Source organism: Cryptomeria japonica, chromosome 2 (genome assembly GCF_030272615.1).
Source record: "Cryptomeria japonica chromosome 2, Sugi_1.0, whole genome shotgun sequence".
Lineage (NCBI taxonomy): Eukaryota > Viridiplantae > Streptophyta > Pinopsida > Cupressales > Cupressaceae > Cryptomeria > Cryptomeria japonica.
In genome coordinates, this window is record NC_081406.1 from 69,244,776 (window position 1) to 69,272,751 (window position 27,976).

Sequence of the window (27,976 nt, forward strand, 5' to 3'; positions counted from 1 at the left end):
AACAAAATGCCAAACGTGTGTGGCCCGCCATAAGCTATCTTTGGGGGAGGTTGCTTCTCCCAGTTGTATGAACTCTAGTTTAAGCAAAGGGAGAAAGCTAGGGTTTATTTTCTTGTCTACTCAGATCGCCCTTTCTGCAGCGCAAAGCTATCCTCAACTTTACTCTCATGTCCATATCATAACCAATTAATTCATTACGTCTATCTGAAGGCAGTCCCAATTCGCCCAAATCTACATATATCTAGATATTGAAGTCCATATCATTCAAAAAAAATGGCTGGTCTAGCAGCTTTCTCAGCATTTATCTGTGTTCTCTGGGCTACTGTGAGTTATGGGCAGGAAGTTGGTCATGGTTATCGTCTTATTTCCATTGAGAAAGGGTCTGATGGGAGCTTGATAGGAAGCTTGGAGGTTATACAGAGCACTGATACTTATGGACCAGATATTCCTCTTCTCCAGCTTTATGTCAAGTAGGGTTTTTCTTCCTCTTCTCTTCTTATTCAGTGTTTATTGATGTATATGGATGTTAGGTCTGTTGAGTTTAGTGGATTTGGGTTTTGTTTCTTTTCTTCTCATCTAATGTCTATGGATGTATTTTTTATTTGATATAACTACGTTATGAATAGTATGTTTAGTTTTGTGTATTTGAGTTTTGTTTCTTTTTTTCCCCATCCAATATCAATTGATGCACTTTTTATTTGATATAAGCATGTTACAAATTGTATGTTCAGTTTTGTGGATTTGGGTTTTGTTTCTTTTCTTCTCCTCGAGTGCGTACTAAGTATTTTTTATTTGATATAAATGTGTTATGAATAGTATGTTCAATTTTGTGCATTTGGGTTGGTTCTTTTTCTCTCGTCTAATGTCTATTGATATACTTTTGGTTTGATATAAATATGTTATCAGTACTACGATCAGTTTTGTGGATTTGAGTTTTTGTTTTTCTCATCCAATGTCTATTGATGCATTTTTTATTTGATATAAGTATGTTACAAATCGTATGTTCAGTTTTGTAGATTTGAGTTTTGTTTCTTTTCTTCTCATTGAGTGTGTGCTGATGTATTTGATTTTGATATAAATATGTTATGAACGGTGCGTAATTTTGTGTGTTTGGGTTTTGTTTCTTTTTTCTCTCATCCAATGCCTATTGATGTACTTTGGATTCGATATAAATATGTTATGAATGGTATGCTATGTGTTGTGGATTGGGTTTTGTTCTTTTGCTTTCCTCGTCCAATGTCTATTGATGCATTTTTAATATGAGATAAATATGTTATGAATGGTATGTTCAGTTTTGCAGATTTGGATTTTGTTCTTTTGTTATCCCATCTAGTATTTATTAATGTATTTTTTATTTGATATAAATATTTTAATGAATGGAACATTCAATTTTGTGGATTTGGATTTTGTTGCTTTTTTTATTCCCATAAGGTGTCTATTGCTGTATTTTTTATTTGATATAAATATCTTATGAATGGTATGTTCAGTTTTTTTGATTTGGGCTTTGTTCTTTATTTTTTCCATCCAAGTGGCTATTGATGTTATTTTGATTTGATATAAATATTTTATGAATGGTATGCTCAATTTTGTGGATTTGATTTTTGTTTCTTTTGTTTCCATGAGTGTGTATTAATGCATTTTTTATTTGATATAAATATGTTATGAATGGTATTTTCATTTTTGTGGATTTAGGTTTTCTCTTTTGATCTTATTGGATTTGCTAGTTTTGAGATATAGATTTGATATATTTTTGGTTTTAGGTTATTTCTAATAGGTTTCACATGTATTGCATATCTTGTTTTTCTTTTGAAAATGTTTAATTTAATAAATATGAAAAAATTCTTGTCTATGAGTTGAGTTGGAGTTGGACTTTTGAAGTGTGACTATTTCCACCTATCGTTTTTTTTGTTAATATATGTAATAGTATTTTGTAAAGGATAATTTATAGGTTTCGCATGTATTGCATATCTTATTTTTCTTTTGAAAATGTTTAATTTAATAAATATGAAAAAATTCTTGTCTATGAGTTGAGTTGGAGTTGGACTTTTGAAGTGTGACTATTTCCACCTATCGTTTTGTTTTTGTTAATATATGTAATAGTATTTTGTAAAGGATAATATACACTATCATTAAAAATAACAAAATTTTACATGAATCTTTCATCATATAAAGTGATCCATCTTTAATATAAGAAACAAAAAATGATAACTTTTTTCTCAAATTTTAAAATTAGTATCGAATCTAACATAATTGAAATATATAGTATACCTCATATATGATACAAACACTTCATATATGGAGGGAATTAACTTAAGCTAATAGGATTCACATTTGTATAATATTGGTTTTTAACTTAAAAATAATCCTAATTGGGGTTTGAAATATGTCAAGCTTTTCTATTATGACTGCACAAAATATATTTAAGTGCATGCCATTGAAATAAATGTTAATTAGGGGGTTGTCCCCATATCGCAACAGTTGTAGGTTGCACACCTCTGGGTGGAGGTCTCGGGGTCGAAACCCCCGAGCCTTACGCCGTGCCGTCCAAGTTGGGCGGTATGGTGAGGTGAAGGTTTAACCCACCCCTCATTGACTGTGACTGTCTGCAGGTCCCCCATCCCATAAAAAACATTTGTTCCGCCTCGCTAGTGCCGACAAACCAATCTAGTAGCATGTATCGCGAGGAAGGCCTAGCACAGATGTAGGGCAAAAAGTTTGATGTCGGCTCTCACTATCAGCGGCTCGATCGATGGTTTGTCTCTGTTCGTTGGCCAATGGAAATCATGGCTGGTGCTTTCAAGCCGTACAAGTGCTTCATCAAGGATGCCTTGGCTCACGACATGGAGATGAGGTCCTCCCATGTGATCTCATTGGTTCATAGCTCCAGTCAAAAGCGCTTGCCCTTAAAAAAAAAGAAATAAATGTTAATTAAAATTAAGGGGTATAGCTATGCATCTAAAATCCCACATCGGTTCCTATTTTTTGGCCTTATATCTAAATACTTTTTTTTACATTGGTTTTGGTTATTGTGTTGTATGAGTTTGGATTTGATAGCATTTACATGTTTTTCTTCTATTCATATATTATTGTTATTTGTCTAGATTGAATGTATTAGGCTATTTATCTTTTGTTTGGAAAATTTAATCTATTTAGATTGAAATAATTATTTTTGGAAGTTTGAAGTATGTGTGATGTAATAATTTTATATCTATAGTGTATAGGTTTAGATATGAACATTTAGTTTTAGTTAGTGATTTTTAAAATGTACAATTTTGAGTTTGCGTTTTTCTTTAAAATTTACATTAAAGTTTCATGTTCTAAATTAAAATTCTATAATATTGGTTTGGATCTTGTTTTTCATGTTTTAGATATGTTAGGTTATTTTGCTCCAAAATGTAACTAGCATAATTGAGGCCATGTCATCTAAGTAATTATATTTAAAGCCCAAAATTTGATAGGCTTATATTTCATAACCACTCACATTATTATATCCGTCAAGATTTCATAAATAAGGTGATAAAAGGGACCCCCACAACATAGTTATTTTTAATATACAAACAAATTCAAATTCATAGTTATATCCAAATACTTGTTAAAATCTCAAGCATTAATAAGCTTTTTTATTTCCAATTTGTGTTCAATTGGATATCTCACCTCTTTGCCTTATTTGGTAATGGTTACTTTTGGGTTGAGTTAATGACACATACACTAATTTACTTTGCAGGCATGAAACAGAGGATCGGATAAGAGTCCATATAACTGATGCAAAGAAAAAGAGATGGGAAGTTCCTTATAATCTACTTCCTAGGGCACAAGTACCTGATTGGCAAGGAAGACAAGAAATCATAATTTCCAAACCAATGTTTGAATATGTTGAGCTTTTAGGTAATGAGTTGGTCTTCTCTTATACTACCAATCCATTTGGGTTTGCAATTACTCGCATTTCCAATGGGGATGTCCTCTTCAACTCCTCCTCTTATGGTAACTTGGTGTTCAAAGACCAATATTTGGAGATCACTACATGCCTTCCCACAATAGCTGTATTATATGGTCTTGGAGAGAACACACAACCAGATGGAATTAAGATTGTGCCCAATCAACCTTATACTCTTTATGCAAGTGACATTTCACCTAAAAATTTGTACACAAATTTGTATGGGGTTCATCCCTTTTACATGGATTTAAGGGAGGAAGGTGTTGCTCATGGAGTGCTACTATTGAATAGCAATGGGATGGATGTTTTCTATAATGCTAGTGTGTTAACATATAAGATCATTGGAGGTGTGCTCGATTTCTACTTCTTTGCAGGGAAGTCTCCATTGGATGTGGTTCAACAATACACTTCCCTCATAGGTCGTCCAGTTGCTATGCCTTATTGGGCTTTCGGTACTTTCCTATGAACTCCACTTTATACATTTTTCTCTTTTTTATAAATATACTACCAACCTTAAAGTTAAAAAACCATACAATTACATAGAAAAGATCAAATGAGTTGCTATTGAACTGTTTAATTATGTTTCATATAGTTTATACAGATTGAAAACTATTCTTTTAAAGTAGAATATGAGACCAACTTCAAGATACGTTTGGGTGAGCTTCTTATGTTTGTTTAAATGTACATTTCAACAAATAAAGTTGGCAAAGTTTTATATTTGAAGTTTTGGTATTGTTTTTTTATACTAGGTTTATTGAATCAAACCTTTCTAGTTCTTTTTGTTGTGTTCAATTATTATTTATTATTTAAAATTTTGTAGAAGATCCTTTTCGACTTTGGTAGTTTAAAGTTATAGTAATTGTTTTAAATTAAGGAAATTTTTTGAAGGTTATTTTAAATTTATTTTATTTTAGATCTCTAGACTTAAAACATTAACAAATTATCTTTTTTTTTTACTAAATCAAGTGAATAAATTTTATAATTTAATTTATAGGTTTTATTTTGTATTACTATTTAATTAATACTAAAATATAAATGATTTAATTATATTATTTTATATTTTTTTAAAGTTTCAATATCTTAAAAAGAAAGATAGAGTACAATGCATTGGATGCAAGGTTGGAATAGTATTAAAATATATACCTTTTAAATTAGAGCTTTTAGTATATTGAATATAGGGTGTAGTATTCAAAATTTGATGTTTCTTGGGAAATGTTCTATACTATGAGTTTTACATTTTGAGAATAAGGTAAGCTATTCTATTTTTAAAAATATTTTATATAATTTCCTTTTAAATTTAAGTGAAGGAAAACAAATTGTATGGGTTGAAATGAATGTTATCAAACTTATACATTTTATTAGCATAATCTTTATTATTTTATATATTATTTATTATTTTTTAATTATAATAATAAATGTATGATGTGATAGAAGTTGAAAGAATATTTGGTAAAAGATATACAAGCTTATATTTTAATGGTTGTCAATTTTATTTTTGTATGTACAGGTTTTCACCAATGTAAATTTGGTTATAAGAATGTTTCAGATATAGAATATGTGGTGGACAATTATAATAAATCACAAATACCATTGGAGGTAATGTGGACTGATGATAACTACATGGATGGGGCTAAGGACTTTACACTAGATCCTATTAATTATCCTAAAGAAAAGTTACATTCTTTCATTGACCGAATTCATGCCAATGGTCAAAAATATGTTATCATTGTTGATCCAGGTATTGCCTCTCCTTACCCATTTATTTAATTATCAAAATAGTACTACATAGTCATATTTAAGATCTAATGAGAGTATGATTTGAGATTTGTGTTTAGCATAAGAGTCTTGCATATTGTCATGCATAATGCCATTAGATCATAAGAATTTGGACTTCTAAATATTTTGTGCATTATTGAGAGAAGATCAATAATCCCTCTCCCTTAGGGAAATATATTATATTAAGTCCCATGTGAATCCCATAAGTTTGTGTTTTACCTATATCAACTTTAAGACATTGTGAGGCCTAAGTTTGCTATTCAGTGGTATTTTCCAAAATTTTTATATATATATATATTTAAATAAACCTTTAGTAAGAATATATAGAAAACATTAGAAAGATGAAGATTACATGAATTATTAATGGTTGAACGATTTAGTATTTATATTGAAGATAACAAAAGTATTTGTTATGATCAATAATTAAGCAAGTGGTTAAATGACCTCTTAAAAAAGGTTCCACTTCATTCTTGTAATTAATACTTGTAATAGAGGTGGAAACCAAGTGTTTAGAAAAATAAGATAGATAATATAGTTAAACATGAGTTGTAACTAAATAATAATATAATAGTTGAAATCATTCATTCTTTAGCAGTGAGGATGATGATAATAGTCTATACTAGAATGCTTTCAATGGATATGATATGTAAAAATTGACTCTAAAATCTATTCCATAAGACGTTATCTAGGAAATCTTGACTTTTAAAAATACTTCAAGTTTTCTCCTCCCATAAGATTCCTTCGACTATATATATTTAAGTAGAGTTTATAGAAAAGGCTTTTAGTGTAAGGAAGCTAAGGTAGCAAAACAATTTTCTATGCCAATTTTAAGAGACGAGTTATGCAAAAAATTTCTGATCTTTACAATAGCTATTGAAAATAAAAAGAAATAAATATAAATATCATTCATACAACATAGTGATCTATGTTTAGAAAATATTTTAGGGAGCAAAACCCAACTCCAAAAGTCGTACAATATATTATTTAGAAACCACAAGATTACAATATACTTGCAGAGCAATATTTTCATAGGAGTATCACCAACTAGAGATTCAAAGACAACTTAGTCGTTATCAAACTCCCAGAATACATCATAACGCGTAGTTGTAATTTTACAATGCCCTCATAAAATAAGGTTGCCTTTTAGGCAAGCAAAGCCAACATAATCTCTATTGTCAAATTTGAGACCTAATGATGAATGAATCAAATTTACAATAATAAAATATACATAAAATATGGCTTTCAAGGACATTGCTCCCAAACACCCACCGAAGGGGTCATCCCCCCAGACCCCACAAGGGTGGTACCTCCCCTCCTTGCAACCCTCTCGTATTCAATATAATAACCTATTATAATGACTAGGTTGAGACACCATTTTCCTAACATTTAGGGTCATTTTATATGTTGTCTTTTGTTGATTCTTGTATAGTGATCTTGTCTTGGCAAGAAAGTTTCCTAGTGTTATTGAGAAGAAAACATTTTTTACAATGATGAAGGAGAACACTAAAATGCATCTTTTTTTGTTGGATAGTCTTGTGTAAGTTATTTGTTTTGATTTAATAATTATAAAGGTAGTTTTTAAGGTTGTTTCCAAATGAGACACCAATTTGTTTTGCAAGACCTTCTACAATTGCACAAGGGGATTAATTTTCTATTTATCTTGCATATGTTCAATGAGGTATATACCTCTACAACCTCCATATTTGAAGCTCTTTGACCTCTTTTATGGATGCTATAGGTCTTCACCATTATTCTCACCTAAGTTGTATGTTCTTCGACCAATTAGTATGTACACAATAAGATAGAAATATTTGGCTATGTCCTCTTGCCAAATATATGTTGATGCAATACACAAGATATTATATGAATCACCCCTCTCTCAACCTATAATACATGAACATTTATGTGTGTTAATGTGTAACTAGATTATAAAAATGTTTTAAAAGTTATTTTTTAGACAATTTATTAGGAGTTCCATTGGGGCCTATGGAACTTGTAAGAGAGTTTTATATAGGCAATATTTTGCTATGGTTTTCTCTTGTAGGGGTTTCCACATAAATCATGTGTTCTTCTTTTGTTTCATAACTGTTATATCTTATGAAAATGGTATTGTGCTATTGATATTATTGTGGTTGTTAGTTTGAAAAAGTAAAGAATTGTCTTATACTATTTCACACTCCCTCTCAATATAAGCATGTATTACAGGGATTGCTTGGCTAGGAGATAAAGGGATTAATTGAATGGATATCACTAGCAACGAAAGGGTAGGAGGATGGAGCTCCAAGGACTATGTTGCAAAGGAACAAAATGCTCAACACTAGAGGTAGTGTAATTGAGGATGGAACATGATGGGAAATATGCATTAGATGGAAGGATTGTGTATAATAAATATGGATGGTGGGGGGAGAGAGGTCTTCATTTTTTTGAAGTATGAATGGATAGTTTGCCCCTGGATTTGATCAAGATCAAAGGTGAAAAGGGGGGATGAATCTAGGTAGGATGGGATGAAGGAGATATCATGAGGGATGTGGCATGAAGGATATATGCATGACTATTTTTTCCCTAGGCTCCTTGTCAAGATCAAAGATGCATAAGAAGGATGGAGTTGGATAGGATGGGAGGTATAGGATGTAGGATAAATAAGTAGGATAATTAAGATTAAAGGAGGGAAGGAAGGACACATTTAGATATGATGAGGGTAGGGTGAGGGATACGAGATGGAAGGTGTGGATATGGTTAGCTAGATATGATACATGATGCTTATTAAAATCTTAGCCTTGTCAAGATCAAAGGTGGAAAAGGGAGGATTGACTTAGATAGGATGATGGATAGGGTATAAGGGATAATGGACAATCTCGATAGGATGTGGTAGATAGGATAACATGGATGATGGACAACATATGACACTTATTTTCTATATTTCATCATAGTACTTGACCAAGGTGCCATGAGAAGTGGTTTTCACCATTACACAAATGATTTCTCTATACTTTTTTCAAAGGATTTTTGGAATGGTATTTATGGAGAAAGATTAGGATAAATTGGATTTGAAAGATAGTGGATGGGTATTAAGGATATGGTACAAGGACTCAAGCCTTTATTTCCATAGATGGCGTCTCTTCGATAAGTGCTATAATTGATCATGACAATTGGAGGTATGCTCGTAGATGTTGGTAGAATGATGGTAAGGGGGATGAAGTGGATGGGGATATGGAGACAAATAAGGGTTTATGAAAAGGATTGGATTAAAGGAGTGTGATGAGGAATGAATGTTGGATAATAGATGGGATGTTCGAAGATTTGTGGGTCAATGGATGGAATGGTGTCAAGACAAACATTGGCACACACCTTGAGGGATAGCAAAGTTGTGGAGGAGAATTGGATTTTACATTTTGGTACTTGGATGAGGGTGTGGATGTGTATTTTGGGACATAGGAACCCAAAATGGATGGAGGAGATGATAGCAAATTGAGGATAGTGGATTTTGGACATAAGGACCCAATATGGCTATAGAAGATAGAGGATTAGAGGACTTGGGGGTTTATGAAGCTTTTAGATTAGTAAGTTTGGATTCTAATTCAGATTATTCTTTGGGATGCATTGCTTGTATAAGTAACTTGAGAATCCACATCATTTTGCTTTTTTCTTTTTTCTCGATGCACCTTTTTGGTCTTTTAGATTTAGCTTTCTTTGGATTATATTTTTTATTTCACATATCTTCTGGATGAGAAATCTTGATCTAGAGGTTCTATGGATTTTTGGCTTTATGAATTTGAAATTTGGCATCCAAATTGATTCCAAGAGAAATGGAATTGGAGGATGGAGAGGAATGATATGAAGGCCTTATGTACGGGTTAATGTAGATAGGATGTTGGAAGGGCTTCAAGGATGTGTTCCTTTGTTTATGTTAATTGTGTATTTGAGGTGATGGATAAATAGGATGAAGTGGTTTTAAGATAGGAGGAAAGGGAAAGTGGATGGAGGGATATAAGGACCCAAGATAGATGGAAGGGATGAAGGTTTTGGCTATGGGACATAGGGATCCAAAATAGATGGAAGGGATGAAGGATTTGATTTTGGGACATAGGGGCCTAAAATGGATGGAAGAGATGAAGGATATGAATGTTTGGATTTAAGTGGGGGAATGTGGGTTTTGGGGGGAATACTAACATCTTGAAAATGAGCTATGCATCCAAGGCAATGATAATTTGGATTCTCTTTGATACAAAGGGGTTCTAATATGTCTTGTTCATGAAGGCCTAAACCTTTTCCTTAACAATGCGTGTTTTGGAAAACCCTTTGCCAATGGAATACTAGTTGATTTGGAAAAAAGACATGAGCATATTTTGAGGGGGATATGACATGGAAAGAATGATAGGATCATGGAGTAAATTAGACTAGATGAAGGTGGAAGATCCCATTTGATAGGTGAAGGCTTCATGGATAGCTTGGATAGGGGTAATAAAATTTTGTGGAGGATTAGGATCATGACAGGGAGGAGGGATTTGGGGCTCTTGAGAGGGATTGAACTCATGACATGGAGATGAAGGGATACTTTGAACTTGACTTGGGGAGGGATCACAAAAAGGATGAAATGGGGATGCTTTGATATTCATTTGAAATAGGATCATGTGGTGGTATGGAAGGGATATTTTTCCCTTGATTCAGAATGGGGTCTTGAGATGGAGATGGATGGATACTTTGATTTTGATTTAGGAGGGGACTGTGTCATGGGTTAAGATCATGAGATGACATGGAAGATATTTTTTGATCTTAACTTGGAATGAGGTCATTGGATGGAGTGGAAGGTATGTATTAATCTTGAGATGGAGGGGAACCTATGATAGCATTCTTTGGAGCATGGAAAGTGAATAATTCATTAGGTGTGGATGGTGTGATGGGGGAGGAATAGTGTATATAATCTTTAATTTGAGTAAATAAAGAGATCCAAGAGAGTCATGAGGTTTGGATTATTGGTGTTTATCTTGATTTGGAGGAGATGGAGGTGGATGCATGACATGGGGAGATTTCACAACTTTATTTAACCATGTGGGGATTTAGTATTCTTTTCTAATAATCCTTGGATATTTTTTGGAGGGAGAATTTCAAGCTTAATTAAAAAACTAGGATGAGATAAAGGATTAGGATAATGAATTGGAGGAATATGATTATATCTTGAAGGATTAGGATTATATTGAGGGTTTGGATTAGATGGAAGGTCAGGATTATGGTTTTGAGGATTATGGTATAAGGGACTTGGATTTTGGGTGGAGGTGATATGGGTATTTATATATGATGGTATGAATGTTGGATGGGGGTTGTATGTAGGTGAGAGATGAGAGGAATACATGGATGAGGGATACGATAGATTTTCATTCTCAAAGGTAGACAAAGATTTTCATTCTTAAAGGTAGACAAAGGATAAGTAATAGGAGATAGATTGAAATTAGACGGGGATGGGGAGGATGGAAGTTTGACACCAATACTAAGGAGGTATCCAACCATGGCCTCTTTATCATCATTGAAGTGATAGGTAGGGGGGAAATTGGTGAAGGCTTAGCAATTAGTAGAATCTCATAGAGCTAGTGGAAAATGAGAGCTTACCTTGGTCCATTAGATTCTCATTTAGCATTATAGGGATCATACTAGGGTTGGTCAACAAGATTATCCTCATGTGTTTAGGGTTTCCCTTAATTATAATTTTTGGTCTTGTTTGGTGTGTTGGCAAGAGACACTACATAGGTTATCCGGTAGTCATTGATGGCAACCCAAGTCAGTGTACCCATTTGCATTGCTGCATGTGATCCTATTGGAATCAGATTCAAGACTGCTTCAAGTTTGACAAGCTAGATCAGAGCATCTGACAGTGTTGTGCATTTTGGTTGATATATCTTTTCCGGTTATCATCTTGTATTGCGGATCTGGTTGTAGGTTGATGGGTGTCGGGACAACCTTATTCCAGAGTTTTAGCCTCCGGTGATGATTAGTGTTTGTGTTAGAAGCTCCGATATATCAGTTTTTCAGTTTATCAGTGCAGGACATAATTGTGTGGATAATCCTTCTGCGGATTATGTGGATCGATTTTGGTGATTATTTTTGTGGTCTAGGTACTTATTCCGATGGTTGTGGCAATGTGTGGATAATTGTTTTGGTTCGCATTGGTATTTTGATTTAGATTTAAACAACAGTATGTACATGTTTCATAATATGCTATGTGTTCTTAAAGCCGACATTTGGTTGATCTAATATCTTGTTGTGGATATATATTAGTGATGTATTTGATCATTTTAGAATGTGTGGTGAATGCAAAAGGTGTTGGTGATCGATTGTGTGTTGTTGCACGTGCACAAATTAGAGATCTATGCTCCAGATCAGAGCAAAACAATGGAACATAGTAGTATAAGGCAGAATATGAAAAGTTTGTGTAACGTGCTTAACTGAAACTACAATCAGGCATTTGTAAATGCTATTATTGAGTTCATGTACTTCAGTAATCTTCTGTAACTCATTTGTAAGACAATGAGTCTTCCTAGGGTTGTAGCCCTTCTTTGTTTGAACAATGAGCTCTAGGTAGCGTGTTTGAATGTACTTGCATTCCATTGTAAAACTTTATATTTGAGTATACTCATTTGTGGGTCTCATCCCCACCATAGTTTTTCCCTTGACTAGGTTTTCCACATATAAAATCCTTGTGTTATGGTGTTGTGGTTGATTGCTTTGTATTCTTGCATCTTTCTTTTGGTTCAATGTATTAAGTGGTTGAAAGAACAAATTAATAAAGTTAAAATTTGTAGAACACTGATTCACCCCCCTCTTAGTGTTCCTTGATTCCAACAATTGGAATCAGAGCCTAGTTCCTTAGAAGAAGTTTAACAACTTGAGGAGGATCCGGGAATGTGGTGCAATGGATTCTGATGGTCTTCAACATCAACTTCTTGTTGCACTTGATGATCTTGACCAGTCCAAAGTTGAAGTCCAAGAATTGAAAGTGAATCTTAAGGATGTTGAGAATTTCCTTCAATCATTGAAGGAGAAACTTAATAAGTCTAGGGAAAAAAGAAAAGAACTTGTTGATCAACTAAAGTAGAAAGAAAGACAAAACATAGATGATGGTGTCTTGAATCAAGCTTTGAAAGAGAAAACAAAAGAATTTGAGAAGCTTGCTAGAGATAATGAAGTCCAAAAAAATGAGATGTAATCTATAGTAATGAGGTTGACAAAGGAGATTGAGGGAAGAAAGAAGAATGAAGAGAACCTTAATCAGTCCTTGAAAGAAAGATACGATGAATGCTACAAAATCAATTGTGAAAATGATCAGCTAAAGCTTGAATTGCAACAATTGAGAAACAATGAAGAAGAGCTTGTAAGACAGATTGTTATTCTTAGGGACGAACTTGCTATTGCAAATGAGTACAAGGAAAAGTTCAAGATTAGCTCAGCAAAACTTTTTGTGTTGCTGAAAAGTCAGAAGAATGAAGATGACAAGCGAGCTCTTGGATATGAGAAAGGAGAAAGCTCTCGGTATGGTCAAAGCAATCCTAAGTCAAAACATCAGAAGAGCAAAGCTAAAAGGTCTCCAGTAAGGCAACCTAATGCTCAAAAGTTCAATGGTAACTGTTTTGTTTGCAATAAATTTGGTCATAATGCTAGTTAATGTAGAAATAGGATGGATTAGAATGGTCCATCTTTCTCTGGTCAGTGCTTCAATTGCAATAAGTTTGATCATAGATCAAGTGAATGGAGAAGTATGACAAATAACTCTTTCAATAGAATGAATGTTAGATGTTATGCTTGTGGTAAATTTGGTCACATTGCTAATTAGTGCAGATCAAGGGGAAATGAAGTAAATTATAGACCTAGACAAAGAAATGTTGTGTGCTATAATTGCAACAAATCTGATCACATTACAAAATTTTGTAGAAGCAAGAAAGTGGACAGGAAGGGTCCGATAGACAAGAGCAAGAATGTCTAGATAGATGATAAAGGAAAAGTGAAGGTGGATGAGATCAGGAGTCAAATGAAGAAGATGTGGGTAAAGAAGTGATGACAATGCAAAAAATGGATTTGCACCTAAATCCGGTGCTGGAAATTCCTTCGGGAATTAGTTTAAGGCCTCTGGCCTGGGGGGAGTTTTCAAGAAAATCTTTTTCTCCCCTGCCAGAAGTTGATGTCAGAATACGACAGATTGTTAGTAGTTGCATTGGTGTATTGTAGATCATCTAGAAAGATTTCCGGAAGTGTTTGAGCTAAATTGGAGATCCACAGGAGAATTCTTGTGAGCAGTTTGTGATAACAGGATGTCCGAAAGAGTTAGGACAAGTGCATTTATTACATTAAAAGTTATAAGTGCGAATGATAAAAGACAACCATCACCTTTCATTTTCCACTTTGCATTCTGTAAGAGAAAGTAAAAGCGAGCTCTGCGAGAAGATTTCTGAGTGATCAAAGTGTGAAGGCGATTAAGTGTGAAAACCCTAATTCGGCGAAGTAAGGTATTTCTCTATGAAGTTTGTTAATTTGATATCTTTGCAATGGATACACCTTTGGTAGTTGATATAGGTGAGAGATCTCAGCCCAAGTTCAAGAAGCACCCATACAAATCGGTGGAAGATGATCCGCAAGGCACATTTTCATCGGTTTTGTATGATGTTCTTCATGTGGAACATATTAGTGCATACATTCATACAAACATTGAAGAATTAGGAGGTTCCCATTTGTTGAATCTGTACACCAATTGGTGTAGGAGCACCTAGGACTTAGGCAATTTAGTTTTTACAATTTTGGCTTGTACTGACTCTAGCCAAGTCAGTGATGAATAAGGACTCCAGGAGGGTCCAAGAGTTAGCATTTTGTGTCAATGTAGGCCTAGGTTGTGTTCATTCTACTTAGGTTTGCATTTTTGTGTAAATAGTGAGTTTGAGTAGCCAATTGACCTTTTTGATGGTCAAAAGTATCAAAACTTGGCATGAGCATTAGGGAGGGTTAAATAGGTCTTAGACATGTTTGAAAAGTCATTTATGATGATTTGGAATAGGTCTTATAAGTTGGAGAGACCAAAAGTGCAAAAGTTGCAAAGTTGCAAAAGTTGTCATGACAACTTTTGTCCTGAATTGGTGAGCGTTGGAGTTAGGGATTGTTTAATGCCCTAAGAGGAATCCACACGTGGGAAACCTATATATACCCTCTCTTGCACATTTACCAAGGTTGGAGAAGTGTGTGATGTAAGTTCAACAACTGAAACTACTCATTTTCAGTCTTGTTGGCAGCATTTTGGCTTGATTTTACTCATTTGGCAATTGAATATGGATTAAATCCATTGATCTAGCAATGGATTGAGTTACTCCTGTATTTTATTGAGTTGTTGGTTCATTTTAGAGTCTTGTAAATATTGTTCTTTGGTGTTTTCTTGTTCAAGTTTGCAAACAACCAGTTTTGGCTTGTAAATAGCAATTTTCTTGTAAATATGGTTGCCCCATGAGTTCCACACGTGCTGTCATCATGACTTGTTAGAACATGATGGACAACCCTCTGTATAGTGTACATATGTAGGTTCAAGTGCTGGAAAGGATTTTAAGTATGATTGTCACCTTATGCTAGGCGAGTCTAGGAGCAACCCGACTAGTGAAAATAAGGTGAAATTGAAGTGCTAAGTGCAGGGGTGTGTGCCAAATCACCATTTCAGAGTTTGGAGGGGTTCATGGAGTTGGGGCAGACTTGTCCATGTAGGGAGAAGCTTTGACAAATCCATTTAATACCAAAACCCCAATTTGCTCATTCACTGCTGGTTAAAGGCCTTGTAAACCCTTCAAAACCCTCATTTTGGGGTTCATACATTGTACGGTGAAACCAAGGCCAAAACCACAAAAATCCTTTAGGGATAGGTGTATCTTTGAAGAAAATCCAAACTTATTTGGGTTCCTTTGAATCATTTTCACCCAAGCCCTAGAAAACCGGATTTGGAGGCCTAATTAGGCCTAATTCCTTGTAGCCGTTTTCTAGGCAAGATTTTAAAATCGAAAAGAAACCTATTGATTGCAAGCCACTAATGGACCTCAAATGCATACAAAACATGTTAATAGACACCTCCACACCTCTGCAACATCTTACAATGATAGGAGGTCATTTTGACAACATAAAGCCAAGAAGCCACAATTGAGCAACTGAGAAGCACAATGAATTGGTAGGGTTCCTAGCCAAAACACTTGAAGCAAACACCTTAGAAAGAACAAGAATCAAGCCCTAGAAGAGATTGAGAAGGACTTGAAGGTCTAGAGAGCAACTAGGTCTGGTGAGTTGCTGCAATTGAGCAACACCAACTAGGTGAAGTGTTGAGCAAACTAGGTAAACCCCATCACCAATCACATATTAGGAGAGGATTTCAAGATTAAACTCGAATTCAATGCATTGAGGAAAAATAAATTTATGCAAGTTGTTAGGTTTCCAGTGTTTGACGAAGATGAGTGGGCCCGATATGTTTTGAGCCTAATTCAGGATGAATTCATGTGGTTGAACCAACCGTTCAAGATCACAAAGGATGTAATCAAAATTGTAAAAGGTTTAAGCTCATTCGGTGGTTTTCACACGCTTCGGTCTGTGAAAAATCAGATGGTCACAAATGCAACTGGTTCCAAATTTGATAAAAGAGGTATGAAAATAGATGATATTGTTGAGTGAGATGTGAAATTTGCTTCAATGGTTATTAGATACAAAGTTTATCACTCTAGCCGGGAGAACTCGGTATTCGGTACTGCTATATATGTTGCATATCAGATGATTAAGGAGAACAAGGAGTATGATCTTTGTGACCTACTCTAGAGCCAACTTATATGGAATCTGACTAGGATAAAGAAGGATAAGAAAAATACATTCAAATTTGGTACCTTGATCCTATGCATATTTTTCTGATTTATGAATGAAGTTTTGGTTGTTGATAATATTCAATGGGCTAGTGATAGATCGGTGGGAGTCTAGATTAGAGATCTTTTATACAACATTGGAGATAGCAAGGCCCATATAACTGCACTTTGGGGATACTTCAAGAACTTCCAGAGAATGATGCAAGCTAGGGAAAGGATCCCTAAATTGGTTGTGAAAAAATATAGGGATACAATATACTTCATGGTGGAGATTGATAAATGCATAAAGGAAGCAGTTGAGCCTAGGACTGTATGGATAATGCCCATGGGCTATGGGGTTGATGAGTAGATATTTGAGGTGTATGCTCAACATTTATTGAGTGAGCCCATTGATGCCTTAGAAGAAAGGTTTGGTACATTTGCTGAGAAGGACTTGCAATTTGCATAGGCAATTCAAGAAGCCGGAAATGGTAAGGAAAGTGAGAAAGGAGGTGGAGCAATATGCAGAGAGCATTGGCATCACCGCTGAAGCAGTCAGAGAGGCAAGGAAAAGGAATATGCCATCTGCAAAGGAGCCAATCAAGGTTAAGAAAGCTATTTTAGCAGCCTCCTTTGCAAAACCAAGACAATCCAGGAGCTTTGCACCCTCCTCCACTTCCCAAAAGCCAACCAGCTCTGTGAAATCAAAAGCCAAATCATCTAGCAAAGGAGAGAAGAGGAATAAAGATAAGGGCACGAGGGTATATGTTACTGTTAAGGATGATGAAGAGACTGAATCCGATGAGGTTGTGAAGGAGATAAAGTCCAAGGGCATCAAAGCATCAAAAGTCTCTAAGGACAAGCCCTTCGGTGGAGAGAAAGCAAGCAAGAAAATGAAGCTAGATCCATCTGGTATGTCTATTGTAGATGTTGAAAAAGCTCTCACTGTTCAAGGTAATCTCAAGCCACTCTTTGAATGTTTTGACAAATTCGATGAAGCTGGCCAGAGAACTTTAGAAGAAGCCACTATTAAGTACTTGAATATATTTTATAGGGACCTTGTTGAGATTATGTTTGAGATTCCTAAAAGCCTATATGATGTATTAGAAATGAGAAGATTGAGTGCCAAGGAGGAAGATATCAGACTTAGAGAGCATGCCTTGATAAATCTTTGTCCTATGATCTCGGTAGAAGAGGTGAATAGAATTCTCAAAGAAACCAAGAGTGAGTTTAGAAGAAAGACCATGATAAATAAGTTAATGATTAGGGAGACTGAGGCAGTAATTAGAGAATCAAAGAAGATTTTGAAATCAGTCCCGCTAAGGAACAATTTTGATGTTGTCTTAAAAGAGGTTCCTGTTTGTGGTGACTCATCTATTTTGAAAGCTCATGGAATGCAATCTAAAGATGAACATGTTGAGGTGAATGTTCCCTCTGTTTTGAGAGAGGGAGAGGTGAACAAAAGTAGTGAGGAATTAGTTAAAGTAGATGTAGTTGAGGATACTCAAAATCCTCCGGTAGAATCAACTAAGACATTTGTGAAGAATGAAGTCCCATCTAGTGAACAAGTAGTGAAGGTGGCAAAAGTTAAGAATGAACCAGTCACGGAAGCAAGAGACACTACAAAGACAATGAAGGTATTTTTGGAGAAGGACAAGCAAGAATTTGATGATCTTGAGTTGGTCCAAGGGCCTATTGATCTGGCCACTCTTTCTCCCATCTAGAAATTGTAGCTAGCATCATTTGCTCAGGCCAAAGCAAGGGAGATATTGAAGTCTCATATTGAAGACAATGAGCTACTTACTCTTGCATTTAGTGTCTTGGAGAAGATCATGCCTTCATATGTCAAGGACACATCAGATACTCCCTTCAGTCAATTGAAAAAGTCTAGTAAATTCAGTAAGTACTCATTTTGAATCACTTGAGAAGTCAGGTTAAGGTCCGAAATGAATTTGATGCCAAGAGGTTGGGTTCATTGAAGAATATGATTGCAAATGATAGAATCTTGTTAGACACTTGCATGAAGAGTATTCATAATGCTTTATCAAGAGGCAATGCCTACAAGTCGTCTATTATTTTCTAACTTTACTGAGGATATTGAGAAGCAAATAAAAGAGAATGAGAAGCTATTGACAAGTATATCCCAATTCTTTGATCCCTTGATTGTTTCAATGGCCAGTCAAGAAGGTTAAGTCATTTCATTGCTTGACAAGACCAAGAATTTGATGCGTGAAAAGTATAGGATTGTTGGTAGAGTCAGTGAACTTTAGAGCCTAATTGGTCCCAAATTGGAAACTTTACTCAATGCTTTGAAGGAAGCCCAAGATGCCATGGTACCCAATGAGCCCTCAAATCTTCAGAAAACAGAAATGCAAGTATTTCATTTTAGAGGGTAGATTTCAATTTTGGAGAGTCTCAAGAAAGGTTGGGACAGTAATGTGGTCTTATTGAAGAACATTTTTGCAGATGTATTTAAATTTATGTAGGTTAGGATAGTCTATTTGTATATATGCAGTATGTTCATAGGAATTTTGTATAAATTTTGGCATCTGGATCCTTTCTTTTGCCATTGATGTCAAAGGGGGAGAGTAAGGTAGTGAAAAATGCTATAATCATCCTAAGGGGAGCTTTGAGAGTTTTCAAATTTTGAGTTTTTGAGTTCTACAGTGTGTGTTCATATTTGGTTCGACACTTAGTCATTTTTCACCAAGTTGTAATGGAGGAAATTTGCCACCTCAAGGATGATGTATCCTTGAGGACAAATTGTCCTTTTAATTACCTTTGCGAATTGGCACTAAGGTGAGCCAGGGGATAAAAACAACAAAGTTAAGCAGTTAATGGCAATCTGAGGCTCTCAGACGACTCTGTCAAGCCTCTATTCAAAGGACAAGTGCGCGGGTTTGGGACACCAGCGCGATGCACTATTGTCCTGTATGGACGAGGGGCAAAGTTCGTACAAAAAGTTCCAAATGCGATTATAATGCAATAAAAATACATAAACTAATGAAGCTAAGATAATAAATGCGATATACAAAATAACCGGGATAAAATGGAAGGAGAGAATGAAGGAAACAAACAAACAAAAGGTCCATGCTATGAAGCCTCCCGCAAGTTAATCTCCTCTTCATGACAATGTACCTACACACATGCAGGAAAGGAAAATGTTGGGGGTTGTGTTTTGGAGCTTGCCTAAGTCAGACCCCCGTTTTGGTGTTTCCACCTCCACGGACAACCTAAGAAGCCACGAGAATAATAATATGATAAAGACAATTGAAAGTGCAATACAAGATTGGAAATGAAGATTTGAAAAGTAAGAAAGAGAGTTTTGAGAAAACTCCCCTCTCATGAACAGTTATTAGAAATGCTAGTGTAGTGTGCGTGAGATGCTACAACAATGGTGGTGTTGATAGTATATTGTACAAATTGGTCTCAAAGAGCTTAACTTGCAAGAAGATTGCCAAACTTGCCAAAGAATCCCCTCAAAATGCCTCCAAAGTGAAAGATAAAGGCCCAGGAAGGAATTCAGACATTGGTGGGTGCATGCAGAGGCATTATGATTCCTTCTGGGCCCAGCTGTAATGCTCAAATGACCACTTGCAGACTGTTAGGTTCGCAGGACGCTAGTGCGTTGCACGAACGTCTCCGCTTCGCCTGTGTGTCGGCGAAGGTGACAGGTTGACAGAGTTGGTAATGCTTTGGCTAGAGCTGACAAGGATGATCTAAGTGGACAAAAGGACAAGATGGCAGAGCCTGACCTCCAATGACATGGAGGAAATCGCCATTTGTCACATTAATTACAAGGGATAACATTTTTGATATTACATTTTGCCCCCACTTTAGCGAGCATGCCTTTGTCGAGGGATGCAAAGCTAAATAGAGGAAGATATAGAGGAAGAAAAGTCCCAACATGGAGGTAGATTTTCGTTGATCAAATGAGGTTGCCCCCAATGAGATGATGCAATGATTTGGAATAAATATTGGTACTTGGTACATCACAAACATGCTAGCTGTAGACTAGCTTGATGGATGATAAGGTAAAGGAAAGGATAATATAACGTAACATAAACAAACCTCGCCTTGGAGGAAAGCCCCTGGTTACAGAAAGATACGAGATAAGCGGTCGTCATTGGTATGAGATACGCCAGTATGGGTAGCAAGATGCATTATGCTAGATAGCCATACGATAGGGCGTGATATTTCGATATGGATAATCATACGATAGGGCAGATAAAGATAAAATTTTGTCGGCATGGGTAGTGACATGCTAGATAGCCATGCGATAGGGTAGATAAAGATAGATTTGCCAGCATGGGTGGCGATGCGCTAGATAGCCATGCGATTGGGCAGATAAATTTGGTGAGTAGTAGATTGGCCCCTACAAGGGAACTCAAGAATGGTTTGGCCACCATGTAGGCGATCTTGGGAAAATAAAAAAGATCAAGTGGTTTGGCCCCCACCTAGGTGATCTTGGAAAAGGGAAAGATCGAGTGGTTTGGCCCCCACCTAGGCAAGCAAGAAAAACAACCGATAAAAGACACCAATGCAAAAGCTGAAAGGATAAATGCCAAAGCTAAAAAGATAAGTGCAGATATGATGGCCCCCCCTTAGAATGATATGCACGAAAGGCATGACATTCTAAGGAGAAGAGTAGTTGTGGCACGTCAACATAACGAGATGTTTATGTGGAATGCCACCAATAGATAGTGACACATAAATGTCCACAACATCAAAAGATGCAATGCAAGAGGATAGGGGGATCCAATAGTTTGGCATCAGAACCCGTAGCAGTGTCAAAAAGATATATAGTATCACTGCGAGATGGGTGTATTGTCATAGTGCCAAATTTATCGGATTTGAAGAAGAGCACATGAAGACAAAGAGAAAATAAAAATTCAGGTCAACATGGAAGAGGGCAAAGAATGCCTCCAATGCTTTGCATCGTTCCCAAATGTCGAAAAGCAAGATACGACAAATAGAAGGAGGTAGACAGATAGAGGAATGTGTAACAAAAAATACCCTATATCCAAGCACCTATGGAGTAACTAGGGTCCTTCAGGAGAGCACAACGGATAAAAAAAATCAACCTCCCATATCCAAGTACCTACAGGGTGACTTGGGTCCTCCAGAAGGGAACAAATAGATAAAGCAAGCTTGGGGGAACACAATCACACACACATGCAAGTAGATGTAGATGAAAAATAAAAGTCCTAACGATTAACCCTTAGGAGGGGATCATACTGCAGGAGATCATCGTCCTCAAGAAGAGCCTCGTCCTCCCAATCTAGGTCATAGGGAAAAGGGGGCCGAGCTCGGAGAGGGACTATTGCAAGGGTTGCACCAGGTGCCTCACCAGCAATGAGAGCAAGAGATGAAGCAACATGGACATCTTCGTCTACAGGCTCGGAGGAGGCGAGGTTCAATGATCATAGACAAGGTCGGGATGTCCTCCAAGGAGCCGAACATGCAGGCCTCCGTGGAGGAAGCAGGTGACTCACTTGGAGAAGATGAAACAAGAACAAGGCTGCCAATATGTTATAGGTTTCGAGTCAACTGTTGCAGAACATGAAGCAGAAGCCAACAACAATCTTATTTTTGATTACCAATAATATGAAACACGACAAACAAAAGGCATTCATGCATGGAGAGATGCAAAACCCATAACAACAACACTATAAGAATGCCATGGCTAGTTGCAAAATGGAAGATAAACTATAGAATCATGGTCTGAATTTCCTTTCAATAATGCATTTGAATTTATGTATGACTCATATAGAAGTATAATTGTAGAACATGTATAACTAATGTTTGTACAACGTTTCTTTCTAGTTGTTGAAAACTAGCTCCTTTTACCTCAAATCCACCTTTTTTTTGAAAAGGAGTATTGATATATTTTTCATAAGTTGCTTAAGTATTTGTGTTGAACTTAAACTATCTCTCAAATCAGTCCAAAACAAGTACCACCCCTTTTAGATAGAAAGAAGATAAATTTGGCATGATCTCATTGGTATGTTGTTAATTTGCCTAGCAATACTGATGAGAAAATATTCCTTCGAAGCTAAATCCATCGAAGCTTTTCTATAAACAATTTAATCTATTAGATAAATCAAATCAATTTTGATTACTGTTTGGCATGCTTTTTGCATTTGTCTAAACATTAATTTTTTTTTAAATATTTTAAAAACCTGACAAAAATATCACTTGCTGATGCAGTCAAGGTAGGGAGGTCCAATGAAGGACATCCCTGCCTTGCAACCTAAAACATAAACACCATGAATAATAGAGGAACTGGTTTGCACAACACTAGATACAACCGAGGAAAACAAGGAAAAGGAGCAATCTTTAAGATGATTTAATGAATTACATATACCCTCAGGCTTTACAGACGCTAGGCTGCAACCCCAGATAACAAAATGATTCAAACAACTTAATTCCCTGATTCGATAGATCATCTGCCTTCAACTTCATCTTCTGCTTTGTTTGTTGGTTAGGTTCACAGTCTACTGGACCAAAAACACCTTAATGCCTCCAGAATCTACATCTTTTCAGAATCTTAACTTTCTGGATCTCCTCCCTCCAAATGAATCTCCTTACTTCCCCTTTATACCATCTACAAGCCTCAACAACTTAATCAAGTCGGCCAAAACGCACCGGTTTATGATGAAGTGTGTAAACACAAACACGTCAGCCAAATCACCAAGAACACCTCCAAAAATGTTTAGAACTTCGAGCGGACCCCCACAAACATCAACCAGGTCCAAAACAACACTCTCATTTGATCTGCAAGTCACGAAAATGATCCGCAACTCAACACCGAACCAATACCGGAATCGACATTTGAAAGAACAACACGGTAAGGATAAACCAACATCGGAACAATACCAGAATAGATATCTCACCAGAATCAAATCCAAATGCCATTAAATTCGAATATGTTTAAGTCAAGGATCTCTAGATGTTAAATCCAGATCCACAGCTTTAAATTCACAAATATGAAGAAACACAACAATCTCCAAGGTCACCTCCTTGGTAATCAACAACTCTACGGTCAACTGCTCCAACCAGATGAATTTCCCGGATGCCCTTGCATCACCTGCCAATCACAAAAAAAGAAAAAGAAAAATAAAAAAGAGAGAAAAATAAATGTGAAAAATAAACGGCTATAAACTATAGGATATCTATAGTTCTTATTTCTTGGCACAGTTTTCAAGATATCTATTAATTAAAAAAAAGGTGAATGCTTAAAAAAAGAAGGGACTAAAAATATTCAAGACATTCATTTCTCCTATAAAAATCACTATAACGTAAAGCCATATACTTTTAATGAAAGAACTATATATGTATACTTTTTTGTTCTCTTCCTAATTAGTATATATTCAAGTTTGACTAGACCATCTTTAACATCTAATTTCACATGTATACATGGATTTACAATTTTTTATTGATTATATATAAATAAATAATAGTGTTTTTCTATCATAGGATTGCTATGTGTGATTTTAAGGATTTTTTATGTATATATTTGAATTAAAGAATTATAAGATCTAAATAATTTTTAATTTGATTTCAGATTTTCTTCTTTTTGGATTAGATCATTTAGCTTTTATACAAGGTCTAATTCAAAAGAAGAAGAAATTTGAAATCATTATGAACTGTGGAAAATTCATTAATTTGAGTTAAGATTAATTAACTTCTCTAAAAAAATCATTTTCAAGGATACAAAATCTTTTCAATTGAAACATCTAAATATATTTTTGATTTTTAATGCTTGTAGTGTGTGTTAAGTTAATTGAATTTTTCTCCATGTTTTTAATTTTTTTAATATCTAAAATATATAATTTATCAAGTCTTTTAATCATTTAAACAAATATGTTAAGTGATTTTAATATCCAATTTTAAATATATATATATATATATATATAAAATTTATTATTAAAAGTTGTTTGTTAGAGTTCAAATTATTTCAACATTTCACATTGTTAAGATTTTACTATGGATTTAGATAGATAGAGAATCAAAATTATTAGTGACAAACTAAGCAAGATGTTGCATTATCTTTATGGAAAGCCTCTTTGTTATTATTAACACATATGCATTAGTTTCTCATTAAATTCATGTGGAAGATGAAAAACAAGATGAACAACTTATTATGACTCCTGCCATTTCTAATTTACAAGACCACACTTATGTCTCTTCATGGAACCATATCAACTAAAACAATATCCTCCCTCACACAAACTTTTCTTTCAAATATACATCAAAATGTCTCACATCAATCAACTATATAAACTTATTAAATGAACAAATTTTATTAGGAGAGAGGGAGCACCTCCCCATCCACCTTTAAATTTATTGGCCATTCATATCTAACATACCTATTGGTAAAAACATGAGCTCTCTCATGCTTACTACCTAAGAGCAACTTGTCTAAACATTTGTTGTGTGCACTCTAGATCCAACCAAAGGTGGAATTTGCAGAGCCTTGAACTTTGTTCTTCATATTAATAATCATGGTACAATGTTACAAAGATTTCACATGCTACCACTTCTAAAAATTTATGGCCAAACCTTTTTCCTTATACCTCATGACATTCTATTTATATTATTTAATGGTGTCAATATCTTCTCTTATTACTAAACTAATAAAAGCCACACCATAAAGGAAAAAAAGTATCTAGATATAAGTGATTATTAGAGAGGTGAAGAGGAGCATCTAATTTTGATTTGGCCTCTCTTACCACTTGTATTAGACTATGTCATTTTCTCTCCCACCCCACAAAACCTTAAGAATCCTAAGAAGAGATCATATATTTTTGTGGATTAATTGAAAGAAGATCTATAGACTAGATGAATTTAAAAGTAACATTGGATGATAGGAAAAGAGGAAATTCTAGGTAAGAGGTTTTGTAAATATAGATGCATTTGATATTTTGTATAACTTATAGTTTATTATAAAATAAAATGGTATAAATATTTTTGTTAATCGTTTATTTTATAATCTTTGTCTAATTTTCATTTTTCTAGAATGGAATGTTTTGTAAAAACTTAAGAATGACATTTTTGTAAAAACCTAAGAATGACATTTCTTGTATGACATGGGTTCTAATATTATTATTTTAGTACTCTATTTTTATTAATAAAATTTTATTTCCCATTATTTGACATAACTATTCTTTATTGCAGGAATTAGTGTGAATTCTACTTATGAAACCTTTCAACGAGGGATGGCCTCTGATGTCTTCATAAAGCATGATGGCGAGCCCTTTGCGGGTCAAGTATGGCCAGGAGTTGTTTATTTCCTTGACTTCCTCAATCCAAAAACAATTTCCTTTTGGGAAGATGAGATATCACAATTCTACAAGATAGTCCCAATGGATGGCCTTTGGATTGATATGAATGAGATATCCAATTTTTGTAGCGGAAAATGCACTACCCCTAATAATAAAACATGCCCTGGCCAAGGTGTTGTCTTCACATGTTGCCTTGATTGCACCTCAATTAATAACACTCAATGGGATAATCCCCCTTACAAGATCAATACCTTTGGAACACATGCCCCAATTGGATTGAGTACTATTGCCACAAGCTCCACCCACTATAATGGTATACTTGAGTATGATGCTCATAACCTCTATGGGTTCTCAGAGGCAATTGCCACACACATTGCCCTTCAAAAAATCTTGAATAAACGTCCCTTCATATTGTCAAGGTCTACATTTGTTGGGTCGGGATCATACACAGCACATTGGACTGGGGATAACCTTGCTTCTTGGGAGGACCTTAGACACTCCATCTCAACAATATTGAGATTTGGGATGTTCGGCATACCAATGGTTGGGGCTGATATATGTGGATTTTTAGGTGGTACTAATGAGGAGTTATGTGCACGATGGATTCAATTGGGAGCATTTTATCCCTTTAGTAGGGACCATTCTAATTTTGATAGCCCACGACAGGAACTTTATTTGTGGGACTTAGTGGCCAAGTCAGCACGCAAAGCATTGGGACTACGTTACAAAATCTTGCCTTATATTTATACACTAAACTATGAGGCTCATATGATAGGGGACCCCATTGCACGACCCCTATTTTTCTCTTTTCCAAAGGATGAGGAGACATACGATGTAAGTACCCAGTTTCTCATTGGTCCAGGTGTCCTAGTGTCCCCTGTTCTACAAAAGCAGACAACTACAGTGACTGCTTATTTCCCTAAAGGGAGTTGGTATAGTTTGAATAACATGGAAAACTCCTTTACTTCTGTGGGTGAGTATGTGACGTTAGAGGCCCCCATGGATACTATTAATGTTCATATTTGTAATGGGATGATTCTTCCCATGCAAGAAGGGGGTTTAACAACTACAGAGGCTAGGAAGACTCCATTTACTTTGGTGGTATCATTTCCAATAGGATTAAACTATAGTATGGGAAATGCAAAAGGTGAACTCTTTTTAGATAATGGTGAAGATGTGGAAATGAAGTTGCAAGAGGGAAGTTCCACTTATGTCGTCTTTTTTGGTGAATCAGATGGAAAAAGAATTACAGTCAAGTCTGAGGTACAAATGGGGAACTATGCTATCGAAGAGGGTTGGATGGTGAAACATGTGGTAGTTTTAGGACCCTCTCCTTCTCCTTTAGTTTTCCATGTCGATTTTCCTATAGGAAAGAACTTTAGTATTACATGGGACATAAAGAACATCCAATCATATGCGAGTTATCAAGCTTCAAATCCTATCATGATCATGTAAAATCTTCTCTATTCAAAATTAGAAAGCTAACTCCGAGTAACACATGCCAAATAGTGTCATGAAGTCATGCTTTAAGCATTGGATGTGAGTATTTATAAAATATTGTATGTTTGGTCTTTAATTAAAAATGAAAAAAACAGAAACAATGTACATTGGAGTATTGTAAAAAATAAATTTATGAAGAATATGTGTAAATTGATCTTAAATGTTTTAGAACTTAAATCAAAATACTCTCGTAATTTTTCTTCTTTTTGCTCTTTTTTCTATTGAATGTATTATTGTGAGTATTTCATGTCAATTGCATTATTATCATCATCATTAATTTGAGTACTCATGATAAAAAAATAGAAATATAATAAATAGTTCTGAAAGTTTTATGAACTTTTACATTTAAAAAAGGACAACATTTTCTCTTGTGCATTTATTTATTTTCTTATAGGAAAGTTTCAAATCAACAACCGTAGAAATGGATAGCTACGAATCCCTCTCTTTCCATTGTAATATTTTTAATAATAGATAATTTGATAAATAATAGTTTGTGAGGACTCGGCCAAGATTTTCCGGCTTTATAATCTCTCGTTGTAAAAATTATTTATTATCTATCATCACATGCAAATAATATTTTCATTAAAAGGTAAATTAATAGTAATAGAATTTCATATTTGTGTGATGAGTTAATATAAAATAAA

General features: G+C 35.1%; 1 protein-coding gene across 1 annotated transcript; it reads left to right on the forward strand.

Moving 5' to 3' along the window:
• LOC131050586 (alpha-xylosidase 1) lies at nucleotides 1-27,493 on the forward strand. Its single transcript, XM_057984785.2, has 4 exons — nucleotides 1-470; nucleotides 3,725-4,386; nucleotides 5,442-5,672; nucleotides 25,726-27,493. The coding sequence occupies exons 1-4, from the start codon at nucleotides 274-276 to the stop codon at nucleotides 27,285-27,287; spliced, it is 2,652 nt and encodes an 883-aa protein (XP_057840768.2). The 5' UTR covers nucleotides 1-273; the 3' UTR covers nucleotides 27,288-27,493.
• The last annotated feature ends 483 nt before the right edge of the window (nucleotides 27,494-27,976 follow it).